Raw genomic sequence first — 19,072 nt, 5'->3', positions numbered from 1 at the left:
TTTTCTCCTGGACTAAAGAGCTATCCTGAAGTTTTCACAGAGATATTAAACATTAAAAACAGCGAGAACAAAAAAGCAACCAAAACCCCCCATCCACTAAAATAAAACCAGCACAAAATACTAGAGCCTGAAAATAAGGGTAGGCTCCCTTTCACTTGCTTCTTGAAAGTGTAAGCAGAAACCATCTTAGGAATACTGCTTTTCATTTCTGCCTGAGAAACCTGAACTAATTCTAAGCCACTCTCAGGATTACTCCTTAATCCCTGTGTATGGACTGCTAGTTACCTCTAAAACATCTGATGTCTCCTAAAATATTGTAACACAAAAGCCAATCCATCTATCTTATTTGAGGATTACCCAGAATACTAAGTGTACTTTCTAATTTAAACCTGTTACAGGATGAAGTTTCAAATACTTAAAAATGAAAAATTGTATTGCACAGTTCTAAATTCAATGTTACAGAAAATAATCTGTGAAATGAAAGTAGGCGCTAACCTCATATCTTACCTGAATTGCATATGCTGCAGAATCCTGAGCACGAACATTGTCAGCATAAGCAAGGAAAGCTCTGGTCAGTTCCATTAACAATCCATAGGCAAAATTTGGATCTTCCACTCCAGCCTTAATCACAAACAGAATGACAGTTTTACTAAAACAGAGTAATAGCTGTATCTGTAAATAACCACTTGGAAGCATAACTCAAAACTGTTTTAGGTGAGACAGCAAGTCAAGATCTTCAAAGGGTCAAGAGATAAGAGGTTCCCTACTCCTGAGGACTTTTAGAAGATTCCTAATGCTAAACAAAACCCTACTGTAATGCTTCTTACCACAAATGTGAAGTGCTTTCCTTGAGTTTCACTTGTTGAAAAATCAAGCCTGCCAGGATCTATGGCTCCCAGTTCACCTAAACATTCTCCACAGAGCAGTCGTGCCTGGGAATTTGCATCCTGGCAGCCGATGAGAAGCACCGTTACCAGCTGGGAGATGATGGGCTCCACGGTTTCACTGTCTGTGACATACTTGATCAATTTTTCCTGGGAAGATGAATAATAAAGATGAGTCATTCTACAACCATATTTGTAAATAATCTCGGAAATCTTCAACCTGTAACTCACTTCCAATTTCATTTAGCCATGAGTTCAGATTGTAACTGCAGTCCAATTGCACTAATCTGCTTCTCACCCTAGGAAGGACTAAACAAATGTGTGAGGGATTTGGGCCTCAGTTAATAATGCTGTCATGGCCAATATTGTTTTTCATTATCATGCACCTCTCTACTAACTTCATTTTCTTTCTTTATCTTACCAAGTACCTCTTTACTTTTTCTACATTATCTTTTTCAGTTACTTATCCCTCTTCTTATATGTTCCAATACGTCCTCCCAATTTTTCTCATGCAACTGTTGTGATACCTTCTGGGTTTGCTGCCATTTCTATTCTTATTATTTGTCAGTTCTTGAACATTTTGTCACTCTGAAGTTCTACAAAGCCCAGGATTTCAAGTCCTTTGATCAACGTCCATCATTTTAATTGGGTGTTCTTTCTTTTTTTGCTTTGGCCCAGCTTTTATTCCTCAGTTTCACATTTAGTCCAAATACAGAAAAAAATCAAAATGTTTGTCATTGTTATGCTTAATGAAAACTGAAACTACAGCCAACATAACAGAGCAAATAGTTCCACAAGCTGTGGAACTAATTAAGTTTGATTTGCCTCAATTATTTTGCTAGACCTCTAACTCAGCAAGGCACAGCAGGATTTTGCTGACCTGAGCTGCAAGAATTATTGGTTGGCCAGAAGTACACACAATGATTATTTGTTCTTTTAGCTGGACTTTTTTTTTTTTAATTTCTGGCTAAAGAGTGTCCCACAAGCTTATAACTATTAAGGGTACAGATTTATTACTTTTTCTAATTGGTCACATACACCCTTTGGGCTAATAACCACACAGAACTGTAAAGCAATGTCTTCAGCTTGTACATGGCTATAAGATGCTTTTGAATATGATCAATGGATTCAAAATGTTGAGGGTGGAAGACAAAGAAGGAAGAGGAAAAAAAAGAAGGTCTAAGGTGGTCCAAGGACATCTTAATTCTTTCATATATTACACACACGCCCACACCCTTGCTTTTATGTATGAGGTTCCTGATGCAAAAGCCATACATTCCCTAAAGAGGCAACAAGCCCACATAATAAATTGCTGAAATGGAGTTCTTAGATACATCTTTCCTCAGAGTTAAAAAAAAAAGTACACTAGCCTTGCTAAATCAGCATCACAAATTTGAAGGATTTGAAAATCCACCTACACAGAAGTGTCATGAAAAAGAATCCATTTTCCCCATTATATGCAGAAACAGCTAAATGAACTGAGGAGAAGAACCCAGTTCAAGTGAACACCCTGTAACAACAAGGAGTTTTAGACTTTTGGTCCAGGTGCTAATGTGATTTATTTTTAGGTCTACCGAAGGAGGTTTTCTATACCTGGTTTCTATACAACGTTTCTTTCAGGCTGGTAAGTGCATGAATCCGAACATCCACATTCTCGTGCTGAATAGCTCTCATAGACAGCTGCAGGGCTGTCTGCAAGTCTGTGCTTTTGGAGGATTCCTGAGAATAATATAAGAAGTTCAAGTAAAGTATAACAGGAATATGACTCAAAGTATAACAGGAATATGGCTGAACAGCATCTCAAAGAACACAAGCAAGAATACATGGAAACAACTGTCTTTTTGCTTACATTCTTGCCTATATCCACATACCATTGTCTTCTTGCCCATTTTAAAAAATGTTTTACTCAAAAAGGTGCTATATTTTACTTTGGGGTAAATAAAATGATAGTGTGAATAAAAATTATAAAATCGGAAGAAAATGCTCTGCTTAAAGTCTGTCTAAAATCAAATTAATTTCTACTTTTGTTGCATCCCTCCCACAAAATAATTGCTACTTCCCATCTATAACCTAATCATTCTGAGGACAAGCAAATGAAATGGAACATAGAGTACTCCTAAGAAGAGACAAAATTTGCTCCCTGTAAAGACAATATGGCCATAGCTAAAACTGTTGACTTCTCATCCTAAAATCTGTCACAAAAGAGAAGAAAAGTCAGGGTTCAGGAGATGCTACAGAAAGAAGAATGTTGAACATGAGTGTATTTCATTTCCAAACAAGAATCAGAACATCCTTCAAACTATGTCTGTGATACACAAAACCTATTTTATGTATCACAGGTAGATAAGTGTATTTCCACTTAACAATACACTTTACATGTTTTCCTCAGTTGTCATAAATTCATTTTATGCAATAAAGCCAAGCAAATAAATAAGAAAAGCTGTACCTTTCTGTATTCCTGAAGGACAACCTGAACTTCTTTTAGTTCAGGAAGGTCAGGTAGAAAATATATTTCATGTAGAAATTCTCGTACTGCATCCCTAATGTTATCAAAAAAAAAAAAAAAATTACAAAGAATACAGCAAACTTTAGTTGAATCCAAAAAAACCCATCCAAATAAAGCAATGAAGAAATCTCTTTCAATATTGCTGCTATGGCCTTCTACAAAGCCTTAATATTCCTGTTACTACCTTTTTTTGTGAAAACTGTTGGTATGATACAATGCTGGTAAGAAAAATGAAAACACATCAAAAGTAATCAAGGTATTAAGTAGCAACATTCCTAAAAACACCCCTTTTATGCTACAAAATTTAAGATGAAAAAGAATTATGACTCAACCTTATTTTCAAAAAGGTTAAATCATGAGAATTAATGCATTCTGTATTAAACTTTGATTTTATTTTCAGTTGGTGTGACAATTTGAATGGAATGTATGAAACCTTACTCAACATAATAATCTGTGCACTTCATAATTATACCTCTAATTATTGAAGAAAACAAAGAACTCATTTCCTCCCCATTTCCAATTCTGTACACTTCTCTTTAGCTCAGAGCAAATGTTAGCTATCATCATTATTCTGTAGAGAGAACTAATTTTCCATATCAGTGCAATAAACACACTGAAGACAACCTGGCAGGGTTCAGTGTCTGAATGGGTTGTAACTTGGCCACAGCATGATATATATTTATAAGGACAACATAAAAACCCCTTTTCAGATGAGGCTTGTTACATTTCAAGACCTCAACACAATTTAGAGAACTGGCAATTTTATAGAACAACAACTATTTAGCAGAAAAACAAATTTTCTCGTCTCAGTACTGGATGACTTGAATTTAGGGTTATCCTCATCCCTGTTGCAAGATTTAAACCATATAATTGAAAATATTTTGTGCAGTACCTGTTCTCCACTATGAGGAAGTGGAATATTGCTGTGGTTTCCTTGGGTTGGATATGTATGAGGGGCAATAGCACTACTATCACATGGCTGAGCAGGGAGCCAAGGTAGGAATGATCCAGACTTCGAACAAAGCAATCCCAGGCTCTAAACAAGAAAAGGCAACAACACAATATAATCAATGATTCTTCTCTGCAGGAAATATTTCAGGTGAGTCATGAGAAGCACTTTAAGCTATTTCAGCACTGTGGTTTAGATTCCTGTCCAGAACAAAACAACACAGTGCATTAAAGGACAGAAATAGCAGGGATGTCACTGTTTGGGTACACCATCAGTTCACCTGCAACACAGTTCTGGGAAGTCATCCTTGTATCTCAGAGCTGTTCTCAGCGTGGTCATCATCTTCACTCTGACAGAACTGATGTGTTTGGGACCCATGAGCTTCATTAGAGACCTCAGGCTGTTTAAAGCCTAGACAGATGAAAGTCATTTTAATGTATTAGATACTCAGGAAAACATGTAGGAGTTATATTTTCTCTTAAAATCTGGCTACCCTTGCTAAAGGAAAATCAAACCAAGAAAACTCCAACAGAGTTGACATACAACTGCTCACAGAAGTGACTGGCAAGCATCAGGGAACAGGTAATAGCTCAGTTGTCAGTGAAAGACAGAAGAGAAATACTGAGATGCAGGAGATATTTCAGTCACAGTAACAGTACACCAAACAAGGCAGTAAAATGTCCAGCGTGACAGATCAGTAACACAGAATAAACCTGAGCTTGAGAAAAGATCATGCAAGAGGAAACTCAACAAGAACAAAAACAGAAGATAGAAACAATAGCAGGTGCAGCAAAAGAAGTGCTGTACAAGTTAGGAAAGTCAGAAAGCATGCAGAAAGGGGGCTATGAAAATGAGAACATTTTAACATGAATATCTGAAAATAAAAAAAACACCAGAGAAAATGCAGTCTGTCAACACAAATGTTATGTACATTCTAGCATTGAAACCTCCCGTAGAAATCATCTACAGTGAGGAGGCTAAAAGGCCAGTCTTGTGGTTGGAAGCACTGCTTCAGTAGATTTTTCACTTTGTCTCAAGCTGTGACCTCTAATTTCTCTAAATGCACTCCACTGCAAAGCTTAAAGGAGCTGTTCTGCGGGAACCAAAACTAATCTCCTGGATTTCCATCTTTTTTCTTTACCCTTTGGTGTCCTTATATAACCCCATGCAGTAATTCCAGTTTTCTCCCACATTCCCTCATCCTCCCACTGGTGTTTGGTTCTCGCACTAAAAATCATACACTTGGATTTCTCCCCTACAATTCCTGGTTGACTGACTCCTTGCATACACCATGTCTGACTGAAGTATGTATCTGTCATTATTATCTGATCATTATCTATCTGACCATTAAAGAAATCAAGAACTTTTGAGCTTACAGAGAAGTCCCACCCTCAGTGAGATCAGTTTTAAGGAATCATTTTGGGACCTAGTACCTTTGAGACTCCCATGACAGTTGCACGATCACACAAGTAAATCTGGAATATTATAACAATGCTTGCTTATTTTTGTTTTAATATTCAAAATAAAGTTTACGCACCATTTTTTTATCCTCAATGCCAACACTGGAACTCAGTAACTGCATGTTAAAAAAAGCCAAGATACCAAGCAATTTAGGTTGCAGGTAATCAGCCTATGGAGAGGAAAAAAAAATGTTAAAACCCCAAATAATTACAAAAAGTTAAAACTTCAAACGATTAACACATTTCAAAGCCTAAGAAATTAAAAAGCAGGTATGAAATGCTTATTCTGAAATACATATGAGAAGAATCTCAAATATGTGGCTACTTAAGAAATATCAGTGTTATTGACAGACATCCCTATTAGGCTGTGGGTCTTGCTGTTTTATAGGATGTTAGGATTTACACGTGTGTTGTTGGTTTAGGATTTACACGTGTGTTGTTGGTTTATTCAGGCACTTTTTGTTTACATTTGGTTTTATGCATACTTAGTATGGATCTCTCTGTTACAGAAACACTTAATAGGAAATGTCAGCCTTTCATCCATTTTTTGCCTGAAATAAGTGCTGATCAGAGAATGGAAATCGTCTTCACTCTCACAATGGCCAGAAAGAAACTACTGAAAAACCTGAGCATGAATATTTTTATGTCCTTACCATTTGTTCTGGTGAGGTTATTTCCCTAGGTCCCTGATAGGGATCATCCTGAGAGGCAAATGAAGCCAATATGGACAGACCATTGAAGACTTGCTGGTAGTGCTCCCCGATCCGCAGCAGTAATTCATTATGCAGGCCCTGGTAGTCCTGCCTCAGTAAGCTGCCCAGCTCTATCTCAGTCTCATTCTGCACTCAAACAAAAAGCCTTCATTTCATCACAATGTAAATAGAGCACTGACAGACAGGAGGCAATGGGCTCTGGTTGGTTTGTTATAGAAGTCAAAGCTTTCAAACAGCTCAATGTTAGACAAACCAAGCTTTTAGAATTTGCTAAGTTCATAAAATATCTTGGAAACATTCCTCAGAGCCAATGGAAGTGATTATAAACAATAACAACAAAATTTCTGCATTTGCCATTTCCCAACCTCTGCTTTGCAATACCTTAAATTAAATACAGCAGAAAGCTCAACCTTATGCATCAATCTTTGCTCCTAATCTGCAGGTCTAACAGAGCAAATGCCAATTTACCTTGAGGTAGTGCAGTGCTCGCTCCAGCTCATCCTTGGTGCAGGAACAGACCAAATGAGAGAAGATGTATTTGAAGTTATTGATTAAAATCTCTCTTCGGTTCACATTCAATTGCTTTGCTATGGTTCTGATAAGTGTGGAGGCTGCAGGACTGGCCTTGGCTGCAAGGTCAGGAAGCAAAACTTGCAGGGTCCGCTGGTAAATGAAGAACTACAGTTAATGGAGAAAACAAACAAACAAACCCTCCAAAACCCCAGGGTTAGGCTAAGTTCCATTTGTGTCAGTACCACAACACACATCTCTGGTCATAATTATGACCACAGGTATGAACAGAGAAAAACTTTAATAAGATGCATATACCTAGTAAAAATGCAGATAAAACTAATTACTTTAGGAGCTGCTTCATCTAATCCATACTAAGAAACTTGTAAACAAAAAGTGAGCTAGCATTTTTTGTGTCAATCCAGATTCTCCTCAAAAGGATACTTAAAAAAACCCCAAAATTAAGTCAAAAAGCCAATATGCCCACATGCAAGACTCACCCAGCCTATGATTCAGCTAGAACACTGCTGACTTAAGAGTTGGGCACTTCCCATCTACCAACAAACAAGACACAAGTAGGATTCTGAAGCTACTTAGGATTTCATTAAAATAGATATCTAACCAGATCAAAAAGATGTACATCCATAGAATAGTAGCTTTCTTCTTTTGAAATAAGAAAGCTGACTCCATGCAAAAATCACACCTTACCGAGGATGCCTCCAAGTGCACTAAATCATTAATATAGATATACTTAATGAGCATTCTAAACTTTAGCTCCTTATCCACTATACTTGAATTGGCACTGTATTCATCCCTCTAACTCCTTGATAAAACTGTTCCTCTGCATTTGCACTCTCACTTGCAGCATTCTCAAGCAAAAGTGTGAATTAAAATTGAAATTCCCCAGCACAAAATACTGAAATGACTGACCAACTTACTGAGAGAAAGCGATTTAGATCTGGAAAATCAAATACACTGGCAATCTCAGATAACATGTCCAGAGCCATTTCTCTCTGGTGAGCAGCTGTTTCTTTCTGCAGCTCATTGCCCTGGCACGGAGCACTCAACACCACCATCTGGCTGGAGTGCAGAGATTCCACTAGAAACTAAGCATGAAGAAACAGGTATTTAGGATTATTTTCCCCTTGTTCACTCCCTAAAACTAAACACAAAAGTTTCACTGGTCTTCCTGTGCATCATTTTTCCCTCTCATTTATTGCACACAGATCTATGATTATGACTTTGCAACAGAACTGGATTATCATCCACTTAATAATTACGTTCAGTTTTGCAACTCTGGATTCAAATATTGCATTGCTGAAAAAATATTCAAAGTTAGAAAAGTCTGCTTTGACAATTTTCTTTTTATACAGAACTTGTTTTCATTAGGGGATGGATATAACAAAAAACCTGAATCAGTCATGGCAGAATTATGCCTGTGCAATGCTGACTTAAATTCCAATTTTAAACCATAGTGTCTTGCAGCAATAGTACTACAGAATGCAAGAGCTCTATTTCAGACTGAAGCATCTAGGGAATAAAACAGAGAATCAACACTATTGAGGAGAGATCACAACAAAATCAAAGATTTCCCATTCTTTCCTGAATATTGGTAGGGCTTTTTCCTTAAATAATTTCTTTCTTGTCCTATGAAATTTCACCTTGAGAAATTTACTGCAATTTTGACCTTGAATTCCATTTTCAAAATACATACAAAGAACCCAACTACATGCACTTTCTAAACCACACACTCTTTTTACCTGACAGATTGGCTTTTTGTACTGACTGAAAAAAGCCTGCAGCTTTATGGCCTTGGCTGCTGCCAGGGCCCGGATTTCTGTGTACGCTGCTCCGGCCACCGAAGGCGACTTGGACAACAAACAATGCAACAAATGCAGGAGGGCAAATGGCACCAGCTCTCCTTTGGATGCCCTTACAAAGTAAGCAGAAGAAAAAGGATTAAAAATTAAAACTGAATTGTAGCATTAATAAAATGACTGAAGAACATGCAATCGCCATCATGCAAAATGAGCCATGCTTGTATCTGCATGGCTTATCTGTACTTCCTGTGACAGGGCAGAATAAGGAATGTTCCACAGGAATCAAGGGCTCTGTACAGTTGCAACAGACTGGGGGAAAGGATGACTTCAAAATAAGTAATCTTACACTTAAAGAAAGGGCACTTTGTATCACAAACTGACACAACTTGGCAATTTTCAAGATACTATCAAAAATACCTTCCAATATCTCCTGTTGTGAGAATCAAGGTGTCTTTAAGCTCATTATTTCTTGACATTTTGGCATTTGTGTAGGCTTCTTTCATCCTTGAAACAAACAGCTGATACACAGGAAAACAAAAACATAAATGTTAGTGTTTGACACTAGTGAAACAAAAGCCATAGTAAGTTTGGAACAAAACCCAAAAATAAACATGAATTCACCTCTTTTATGAATCCTTCTTCAGAGTCTAAGGATTCTAGTATGTTCTTTATGCAGTTACTGAAAGCCACTCTTACATCTTTGTCTGGATCTTCCATTAGATTTAATAAAGACCCAACAAGAGTCTTCACACTGGACTCATCAGTATTAAAATCCAGGTGTTTGCAAAGATGAGGTATGTTTTCTATAAATGCTGGATGGCATGGTTGGAAGAGGAAAGGAAAACATACTTTTAATAGTTTTTTCAAAATCTACTGAAGCGCACAAAAGAGTGAGGCAAACAAACCATAAAGCACACTTTACTTTTTAACCCAAAGAATAAATCTTGTGAAATCAGAGGAGATATTTAAAATTCAGATTTTATCAAGTATTACAGTTTTAGATATAGCCATAGACCAAATTTAAGCCAAGGTAGCTTAAAAAGAACATCACTGACAACTTTAAATATCAGCAGTGATGTCAACTGAAATACAACACTTCAAACATCGATAGAACTATTTAAAACCCAACACAGAATAAAAGGAATGGAGAAAGGTACAGATATAATGACTTAGTACCTCAGATGGAAGTGTAAATGTTACTAAAGGTAAAGCCACATACCTAGCTTTACTGAACTGGGTGCTTTGCTCTCAAGCAGAATGAAAAAGGGCTTGAAAACACAGGCTTGCACAGAAGAGGTTTTTCCATGAGCAGAAGTCACAGTAAGGTTGCTACACAAAATACCATTAGAAACATCCTTAACAGCAAAGTCTGCTAAGGAAGGTCGGAGGTGGAATGGACCAGAAAGACAACAAGATAACTTCCCAACTATAGCAGCACAAGCCTCCTTGACTAGCTCAGACTCATCTTTGATTTGATTTCTGAAATGGAAACAAAAACGAAATAGTTTTAATAGATCATTTACCTAGAAATTTGCTTTTCTACCTTGTCTGAGTTGTCTAACTTCACTGGCAGTACTATCAGGACAGTTTAAGGATGATCTGTCCCACTAAATCATCTTTGTCCTTTTCAGATCACTCTCATGTTCTGTTGAATGTTTGAAGTAGCACTGGGCATGGGGAGGCTGGCATGCTGTAAAGAAGAAACTGAAGACTAACACAAAAGGACAGAAGACACCATGACATATATAAAAAAGGCAGAGAAGCTGCAAAGATTTTAAGAGACATATGGACAAATACAAGATGGATTTCACTGACAAAGATATCTCCCTTCCCCTCCTAATTTAAATTAGGGTCTTCAGCTAGCAAAGGAACTTGCATACTGACATAGTAAGTGAACACTATTCTGTCACACAGACATCATCAAGTGCACCTATCCTGTTGATATCTGATGATTTCTGAAATTCGAGTCTAGCGAATTTTGTATGAAATGAACATTTATTTTTGTGCTTATACTCCATTTATTATATGCCCATTTTTCTTCTTGCACAAAGACAGAAAAACTGCATTATACATACAAAAGAGCTCTGGGAATCATGCTGCAGGACTGCACAGGATGAAGTAGGAGAGAGAATCCTTTAACACAAGTAGCCCGAATTATTTCATGGTGACTTTGTAATGCCCAGTGATAAACTGATATTCTCCAATCCAGATGAATGTTTTTTGGGAAGAGAGTCAGAAGGAACACACAGTGTGACTGAGTTTGGGGTGCTAAAGAGAAAAAAAAGAAAGCAAAGAATTACTTGATTTAAATTTTTAATACCATCACTCATCATAAGAAGGCAAATAAAATAATTTTACTTTAGAACAATCATTCCAAAGTGGAACTAGGCTTTATATACTTTAACATACTTACAGAAACTCTGTGCAGTTTTTTGACTCAAAACTAGAGGACCAAACCCCCAAATAGATGGGTTAAAAGAACAATCATCAGGATGGCTGTAAATCCAGGGCAGAGACATCAATCCACATAAGTCATCAAGAATCTGATCACTCAGTGGAATTTTCACTAGGGGAAAGAAGCAGCAAAACAAACAATTAAAAAACATTTATAAAACATTTTATGTTCTTAATTTGCTACAAAATATTACTTTTTCTATCAACAAAGATTAGTATCACTATTCTCCCATGTTGATATCATACTTTTTAGGCATGTAATAATAAATCAGTTAGTGCTAAATCAGAATAACCTAAAAGTCTCATTAAACAGATGACAGAATGTAATACATGAGCAGCAGAATGAATATAACTTTGGTATCTCTGGATTTGTGCAAAGACTTTCAGCTGGACTGCTGGGTGTCTGGTAAGCTGAACTCATAATAACATTTTAGTCTTGGTAACTGAGTCTGTCCTCCATCCAAGTAGTTACTTTTAAAAAAACATGGAAGTACTCAATATTTTTGGTACCACGCATGAGATGTTTGCTGAAGCTGGTCACAGGCTTTGAAATTGTTGAGTGAAACAAAGACAGTAAATTATGCTGCCTCTCTGTGTCTTTAAAAGAAAACTGCTAAAGTTGTTTTCCTTTTTTATGTATTTTCACTATCCCCATGGATTCTCTTGAACAGATAAAAATCAACAGAAGTACAGAAAAGTACAAGACAAAAAGAAGTAAATGATGCTCATAAAGGAATGCAAATGAAGGTCTCTAAACAGAAAATAATGATTTTTTATTTTACTTAACCTTTTTTGTAAAAGAGTTGGAATACTAGCACAAGATTCATAATTTCAGCACCTCTACCAAAATAGACAATACACTCAGATAAATTCATAATTTATAAAATACAAGACAATCTTAAGGGGTTTCTTACCTTGTGCATATAGCAAAGCATCAAAGATTTTTACTATTCTGTCAATCACTTGTTCTAGGTTAACAATCTGTGTAGCAGCCTCTAACAGCTTTCTGCAGACTTTCACTACTCTTGTGGTAAAATCAGAGGAAATCCACTTGAACTGTATATTCACCATTGAATCAGAGTAGCTTGGAGTATTCTTACACATATCAGAGTTACGTGGATGAGACACTCCATGCTCTTTACTGTTAAAACAGAAACCACATGAATGCAACAAATGCAACAAACAACATTTAATATTAATTGCTTGTAAGCCAAGTCAGCATGAAAATGTACTTCCTCAAAATGTACAGCACCCATCCAATACTGATCCTGACACACAGACAAGCATTAATGTAATTACACAAATTGTAATGAGTTACAAGAAACTCTTGGTCCCATGGTTTCCCCTTGGTACTTTTACCTGGTGGAATCTGCTGGGGGAGAACAGTGAACAATGCACAGAGCAGCCAATCGCAGAATTACAGTGATCCCTTCCACAGCCTGAAGAACATCCCCTGGCAGAACTTCTTCCTCAAGGACAGATACTAAGGATGCAGCTTTCTTTGTGATGGCATTCCACAGAGCACTCTTCAGTTTCATGTTTACAGGGCTAAGTCTGTAATTTGACCATACTAATTATTTTTCAACACATACTTTATTTCAGAAAAGATAAATAATCATAGCAAAACCAGAGCTAATCCATATTTGATATAGTATTAGGAAAATATCAAATGAAGCTTTAGCTTAAATGTGTTTTTTGGAAGGAAAAGATCCTAACTCTTAGTGTGACTCATATTAGACTTATCTGAAAGGCTATAAATATATAACTCTACAGTCCTTGGAAGGTCTTGGCAACCAAAAAATGGCAAACGTTACACCCATCATTGAAAAAGGCATAAAAAGAGAATCCAAGGAACTATAGGCCTGTCAGCCTAATCTCACTCCATAGGAAGATTATGGAAAAAGTCTTCCTTGAACCCATTTCTACCTGCATGAGGGACAAGAAGGTGACTGGAAAGAGCCAGCATGTATTTATGACAGGAAAATCATGCACTCAATTCTCTTCTACAATGAGACACTCTGTGCAGCTCTGTGGAGAAAAGTGGGCTGCTTTTTCACAAGACTTCAACTGTCTACAAAATTAGGCTGACAAGAACTTTGTGAAGGTCTGTATGACAAGTCCTGCAACTGGCAAAAAAACCCCCTGATGCAATAGAACAGACTGACAGCTAACTAATTAATGAGCAGCTTTGGAGAAAATGACCCAGCAGGCTTGTGGAAAAGTGGAATATTAGTGCAGTGTGACCTTGTTTTAGGGAAAGTCAACTACACCCTGGGTTGGAGACAAAGAGTGAAGGCTGATCACAAGCCCACACCTGGAGTGCAGCATGTCCAAGCCAATTTTGAGTGCCCAAAGACAAGAAAGAGGTCAAGTGCTGGCACAAGTCCAAGATAATCAGAGAGCACAGCACAAGCAGAGGTTGAGAGAATTGGTTTTGTTCATCTGAGCACAACTTGACTTAACTAGATCTGCTTTAAGTACATCCAGTGTAACAGCACAGCCACACTGAATTCTGTCATACTATGCATTCTCTCAGCTTTGTTTTCAGTGGGAAAAAATGAAAATAATTTTCATTGAACAAAACAGCCTCTTTAATAAACTTGGCTTAAAAATCACCAACAGATTTTGATCCCTCAAAATACAATTTAGATTTTTTTCCCTAGTAGCTCTTTCAATCTGTTAAGAAGAAACTGTCTCAAGAAATTGTCACTTATTATTCAACAGACAAATTACAATAAAAGTAGTTACTAAGTGCCATACATTAAAGGTGCAGATTTCTTTGGATGTTTTGTGGGTAGGCTCAGTCGCCGTCTTTTGTCTGGAACTTCATCACTGCTGCTGCTCCACCCATCAGTATCTGAGCTCTCCAGCTGGTTCTGCTGAATCTCCTCAAAGATTTCTTCTGCTTGTGTTTTTAGTGCTGTATAAAGTGGACTCACCAGATACTGGGATGGACAAACAACAGAGGTACCATGATGTATGCTCCATCTTACTCAAAGATGTGGTACTATTTGCTTCTGACTTAAAATATTAAATTGCAAAATATCATGAGAAAATAGTTCATAAAAACCTTTCAGTTCAAAAAACTTAATTACAAGATGGAAGCTCTTATGAGCAATGAAGGTTCCTGTTGTGCTACCAGAGAGGATCCAGCTTGTTCAGCTGTTTTCCAGTTCCTGTCATAATACCTTGCTACCAGAGCCATCACACAGACACACAAAGTTTACCAAACAGGTAGGATACACATATGAATGTATGGAATAGAGGCAGTCAGCATATCAACAACTCATTATCAACAAGTCATTATCAACAACCTTGTTGTGCTTCTTAACTAAAACAGGGTTTATTTAGGTTCACTATCAGGAAGAAATTTTTTATTAGGAGGGTGGTGACACACTGACACATGCTGTCTGGAGAAGTGGTTGATGTCCCATCCCTAGAAATATTCAAGGTCAGGTTGGGTGGGGCTCTGAACCCTGATCTAGTTGAAGCTGTCCCTGCTTATTGCAGGAAGTTGGAATAGATGGCATTTAAAGGTCCCTGCCACCTAAACCATTTACTCTGTTTTAATTTAATCTTTTCTGTCTACCTGTCCCTAACAAATATGACTAAGAGAAAATGGAAAGTAAGATCATCTCAAACTACTACACACTACTTGCAAAGCTGCCTGCACTCTGGGCCTTACTCCCATCTTATATTATGATTATGGACAGACAGTTGTGCCTGCATAGCTTATGGACAGTTTAATACATCTGAAAAACAGGAGTCCAGCTACATCCAACAGATTTAAGAACCCTGACCTGTATGAACACATGAAGCAATTGAGAAAAAAGGAGTATCAACCTAAACATGCAACTAAAAATTACATTTCCTAGATTTTTTTTCTTTGCATAGGTATAAGTTTTTGTATATGACCTACTCACACAATAAATTCAGTTTTTAAAAGAAACCTACCTTCTGTTCTTCCTGAGTTCCAAGCACATTCACAAAAATTCTACATATGGTACTGATACGGGTCTTTCTTATTTGTAAGGCAGATTCGTAGCCAGCTGGTACAAAGTCCAGAAAATACTGCAGCATGTGGCAAAAAGCAATTTTCAGCTTTTCAGACTGAAGGCACCTAAACACATCCCCTTCAAACCACGAGCAGAGCTTCTCTAGCAGCATATTCAAGTAGACAGGTTCAATATTTTTGTAGGAATCTGCTTCAAAAGGCAGCAATGTCCTCACCAACAGTAAGAGTGGTTCTCCAAAGAGTTCTGATTCCTCAGTATCCATTTCAAGTGCTGATTGTAGAATTTCAAAAAAGACCGTGAAGAAAACACTGGCCAGCTGTTCTGGAGGTCCTCCTAAATGAATTAACTTCACCATAAAATTCATTGCCAAGGTTTTAACTTTTGGACTGCTGTACTCTAACAAGGAGCAGCCTATCCCCCAGAGAATAATATCTTGTCTTACAAAAAAGATATCTGCAACAATATTTGTCAGAATAGACATTAATACAACTTCCAAATATTCGATATTTGGCATACCCATCAGCTGTAATGGTGCCAGTCTTAAATATCCCACTTTGTTACTTATATTGCTGGAAAATCTCTGTACAGTCACTGGCCAGACCAGTCCATCTCCCCAGAGATGCTTCTGTGCATCTCTTTCGTGCAAGATGATTAAGTCTTGAAAAAGATGTAGCAAGTCTTTAGTTAGTGCTTCAAAAATGGAGCCACTCTTCATTTTAAACAGAAAAAGTAAAGAGCAGATGACATCACAAATGTTCTTGTGCAATGTGTTGCAGTTTGGAGCTGCAGCAATACGAAGAAGCCTTGTTATGATCCAGTTACTAAATTCTAGAACAATAAAAGAGAATTTTTATTATTAAGTTAAAAACTAAAATCGTCAATTGAGAACCTCCCTAAGAGTAGATTGCTTACCACCAAAACTAAACTCCTTGAGATAAATGCTTGTAGGCTCAGTAAACAAAGTCTTCACTGGGACATTTATTCAGCAGATCCCATTGAAAAAGAGGAAAAAAGGGGGCAGAACATGAGGGTTGGGAACGGAAGACACACATTTCACACTGGTATTTCCAAACATTTTTCTCTGTCAAAAAAATACCCTCAGGCAATGAGTACATGTACAGCATATCTCATCAACACCATATAATATTGTATCTATGCAATGGTAATGGATAATGTCAAAATCTGTCCTGAGAAATTTCCATTATCACAAATGTTAATCCATTCAAGATATTCAAAGTCTATCATCATATTCACTCATAAATTTATAATGATAAACTTACATATCTGCCTTTTTCCCCTTCCTGTTCTTTTGGATGATCCCACTGTCTGCAAATTTATATCCTGAAAATACCAAGCTTTAATATAAACATTTTTAACAAACTCACCAATGCAACTGCATTCAGTTTCCTCCTGATTTCCATCCACATTTACAAACATAAGTGGGGAAGATTTCATGATGTGTTGAATAAAATCAAGCAACATCACAGAACTTGGCTGTGAATCTGATTTCTTAATGAGTTCCAAGGCAACTTTAAAAAAAATAAGACAATATTCAAATCAGCATGGCAATAATCCACTGAAAAATTTTGGTCACACCTTATGAGAAATATTTTTTAAAAATATATTAAAATACTATGATATGGTATAAAACCTTTCAAATTATTTATTGTGAGTATATTTTTTAATCTATGAAGATAATTGAGTGCCTATTGTAAGCCCCCTATGTGACTCCAAACTGTATGAAGAAAAGTATAAATTACTCATTAAATATTATTAACCCCAAATGTATTAACATTCAGTTAAAATTCTATCCAACTGTGTGTTGAGTGAAGAACAGCAAATACTTAACATTTCCCAAGGTTTACAGTCTTGCTAGAGAAACAATGCTGAGAATTGTTTCAAACCTCCAGAATATAAAAAGTTTTAAATGGTAAATTCAGCTTACTAAAGCAGAAGGTTTAACAAAACACTGAACATATCTAATGCTGCTCCAGCGAAACAGGTATCTGAATCATATCAGATTTATCCAGATCCCCCAACTATCCAGGGTTAGTACACGAAGGAAACTACTTGAGATTCAGACAAGATTTCAGTTCTGAAAGACACATGTGAATATTAAGAAGTGCAAGCTGTGTTTCTTGTGAACAGTGACATTACATGACACTCCTGCTTTTCAATGTTGGAGCATTTGTATCCATACAACCCTGCACAGCATTCACCCCTCCTTCCTTGGGAGGTGTGTGTATGCTTTATTTACACAGGCAACTTCACATCCCAATGGAAAATACTTCATCACTGACTCTATTAAAAACTAAGTCATAAATGGTCTTGTATTCAACTAAAACTTTCTTTAAAGGTTCTTAATTTTATTTTTGACAGGAATTACTTAAAGTATACGGCAGACAATTTTAGATTATAGGAATGTAATGCTTACCAACATCTACCTCTGTAAGAATTCTGTCAATGAACTGGCAAAGTATTTGTCTTGGTTTCTGCACAACTGTGTTGTATTCCTCTGGACTAGCACTAAAATTAAAAGAATGATATTTTGATGTTACCAATTTTAAAGTACAAAATAATTACTTGGAAGTCTGTCTCAACAGCTTGATGTTAAACACTGATTTTCTTCTAGAAGTCTTCAAAAAATAAAGACAAATTGATTTCTTGGTGGTGTGTAGATGTTTGGGTGGGGGGGCGGAGGGGGTGTTGGAGCTCATTTTCAATTTTCTTGTTTTAGTGACCGGCCTGTCCCTCAGCACTCAGGGCTTGTAGGGTCACATTTTCAGTATACAATTGAACAACCACATCAGCTCGGTGCCTACTGTAGTATAAAGCTCCAGTGCTCGTGCTGCCATTAAAACTCAAAGCCCGGCACATTTCAGTTCGTGCGGCTCTCAGTGAGCGCTCACAGCACAGTCAGCCTCAGGCCGGCGGCTCCGAGGCCACCAGGCCGCTCCTGTCAGGCTCTGCCAGCGCCACACGGCAGGGAGAGAGGGCCAGGCCCTGGCAGGTGGCGAGAGAAGGGACCAGCTGAAGTGAAGGCGCGGGCCTGGCCACCTCCTCGCACACCTCCTTCTCCCCTTCCCCGCGGCACATGCCGGGCGCGCCTCCCCCAGCGCAGCACAGCCCAGCGCAGCGCAGCGCAGCACAGCGCAGCACAGCGCAGCCCTGCACACACACGCCCTGCAAGGCGGCCGCCGGGCCCATCCTACCCGGCGAGCTCCCGCAGCGCGGGGATCATGGAGGCCATGCCCAGGCCCTGCTCCGCCATGGCGCCGCTTTGAATCGGGCGGTGCGGCGCGGGGCGGGCACGGCGGGACGGCGGCCGGCAGAGCCCAAACTTCCTCTCCCGGCGCTGCTCGGCTTTAACTGCTTCGTCCCTGTGCACGGAGCGGCCGTGGCGGCTCGGGGTCGGTCCCTGATGGCTCCCGCGGACACCTCGCCGCCCCAGCGGGGCTCTGCTGTGCGGAGCGCTGCACCGACAGGTAACACCCAGCGGGGACCGAGCGCACCCCGCCCATCCTCGGCCGGTCCGGCAGCAGCACTGAGGGACCACCCGGCCCCGGCGGGCGCCTGGCGGAGTACGGGCGGGGGCTCCAGGGGATGGGCGAAAGGAAGCGCCGCAGTGTTAAGTGGCTTAAACGAGAAGAGGAGCGCCCGCGCTGCTAGGAGCGGTAAGGAGGAAACTTCGGTGCCAAGTGAGCGCCCGGGGCAGCTCCCTCTCCGCCCGCCACCTCCTGGCGCAGGCGGGACGGACCGG

At 38.6% G+C, this 19,072-nt stretch overlaps 2 protein-coding genes across 4 annotated transcripts in view; one reads left to right on the top strand and one right to left on the bottom strand.

Moving 5' to 3' along the window:
* ATR (ATR serine/threonine kinase) overlaps nucleotides 1–18,692 on the bottom strand; it is a 39,012-nt gene extending 20,320 nt beyond the window's left edge. For both annotated transcript variants that reach the window (XM_050978024.1, XM_050978025.1), the window contains exons 1-23: nucleotides 18,525–18,692; nucleotides 17,747–17,838; nucleotides 16,698–16,841; nucleotides 15,251–16,140; nucleotides 14,057–14,241; nucleotides 12,656–12,850; nucleotides 12,211–12,437; nucleotides 11,256–11,408; nucleotides 10,918–11,110; nucleotides 10,062–10,321; nucleotides 9,464–9,654; nucleotides 9,260–9,360; nucleotides 8,783–8,954; nucleotides 7,961–8,128; nucleotides 6,981–7,175; nucleotides 6,453–6,638; nucleotides 5,877–5,969; nucleotides 4,620–4,750; nucleotides 4,283–4,426; nucleotides 3,331–3,424; nucleotides 2,478–2,603; nucleotides 828–1,034; nucleotides 508–621 (exon numbers count right to left, since the gene is read on the bottom strand). In XM_050978024.1, coding sequence (XP_050833981.1) covers nucleotides 508–621; nucleotides 828–1,034; nucleotides 2,478–2,603; nucleotides 3,331–3,424; nucleotides 4,283–4,426; nucleotides 4,620–4,750; nucleotides 5,877–5,969; nucleotides 6,453–6,638; nucleotides 6,981–7,175; nucleotides 7,961–8,128; nucleotides 8,783–8,954; nucleotides 9,260–9,360; nucleotides 9,464–9,654; nucleotides 10,062–10,321; nucleotides 10,918–11,110; nucleotides 11,256–11,408; nucleotides 12,211–12,437; nucleotides 12,656–12,850; nucleotides 14,057–14,241; nucleotides 15,251–16,140; nucleotides 16,698–16,841; nucleotides 17,747–17,838; nucleotides 18,525–18,583 — 4,320 coding nt within the window. In that variant the 5' untranslated portion in view covers nucleotides 18,584–18,692. The remainder of the gene's footprint in view (nucleotides 1–507; nucleotides 622–827; nucleotides 1,035–2,477; nucleotides 2,604–3,330; nucleotides 3,425–4,282; nucleotides 4,427–4,619; nucleotides 4,751–5,876; nucleotides 5,970–6,452; nucleotides 6,639–6,980; nucleotides 7,176–7,960; nucleotides 8,129–8,782; nucleotides 8,955–9,259; nucleotides 9,361–9,463; nucleotides 9,655–10,061; nucleotides 10,322–10,917; nucleotides 11,111–11,255; nucleotides 11,409–12,210; nucleotides 12,438–12,655; nucleotides 12,851–14,056; nucleotides 14,242–15,250; nucleotides 16,141–16,697; nucleotides 16,842–17,746; nucleotides 17,839–18,524) is intronic.
* The window catches only part of PLS1 (plastin 1), a 41,959-nt gene continuing 41,536 nt past the window's right edge, over nucleotides 18,650–19,072 (top strand). The window contains exon 1 of one of the 2 annotated variants that reach the window (XM_050978028.1): nucleotides 18,650–18,797. The gene's annotated coding sequence lies outside the window, so the exon portion shown is untranslated. Of the gene's footprint in view, nucleotides 18,798–18,832; nucleotides 18,987–19,072 lie in introns of those variants that run through there. The other variant, XM_050978027.1, reaches the window with a different exon arrangement.

The sequence above is a fragment of the Serinus canaria genome, chromosome 9, assembly GCF_022539315.1.
Source record: "Serinus canaria isolate serCan28SL12 chromosome 9, serCan2020, whole genome shotgun sequence".
In the NCBI taxonomy this organism is placed as follows: Eukaryota; Metazoa; Chordata; class Aves; order Passeriformes; family Fringillidae; genus Serinus; species Serinus canaria.
Note: the sequence above shows the minus strand (reverse complement) of the source record. Positions and strands in the feature narration are given on the sequence as shown.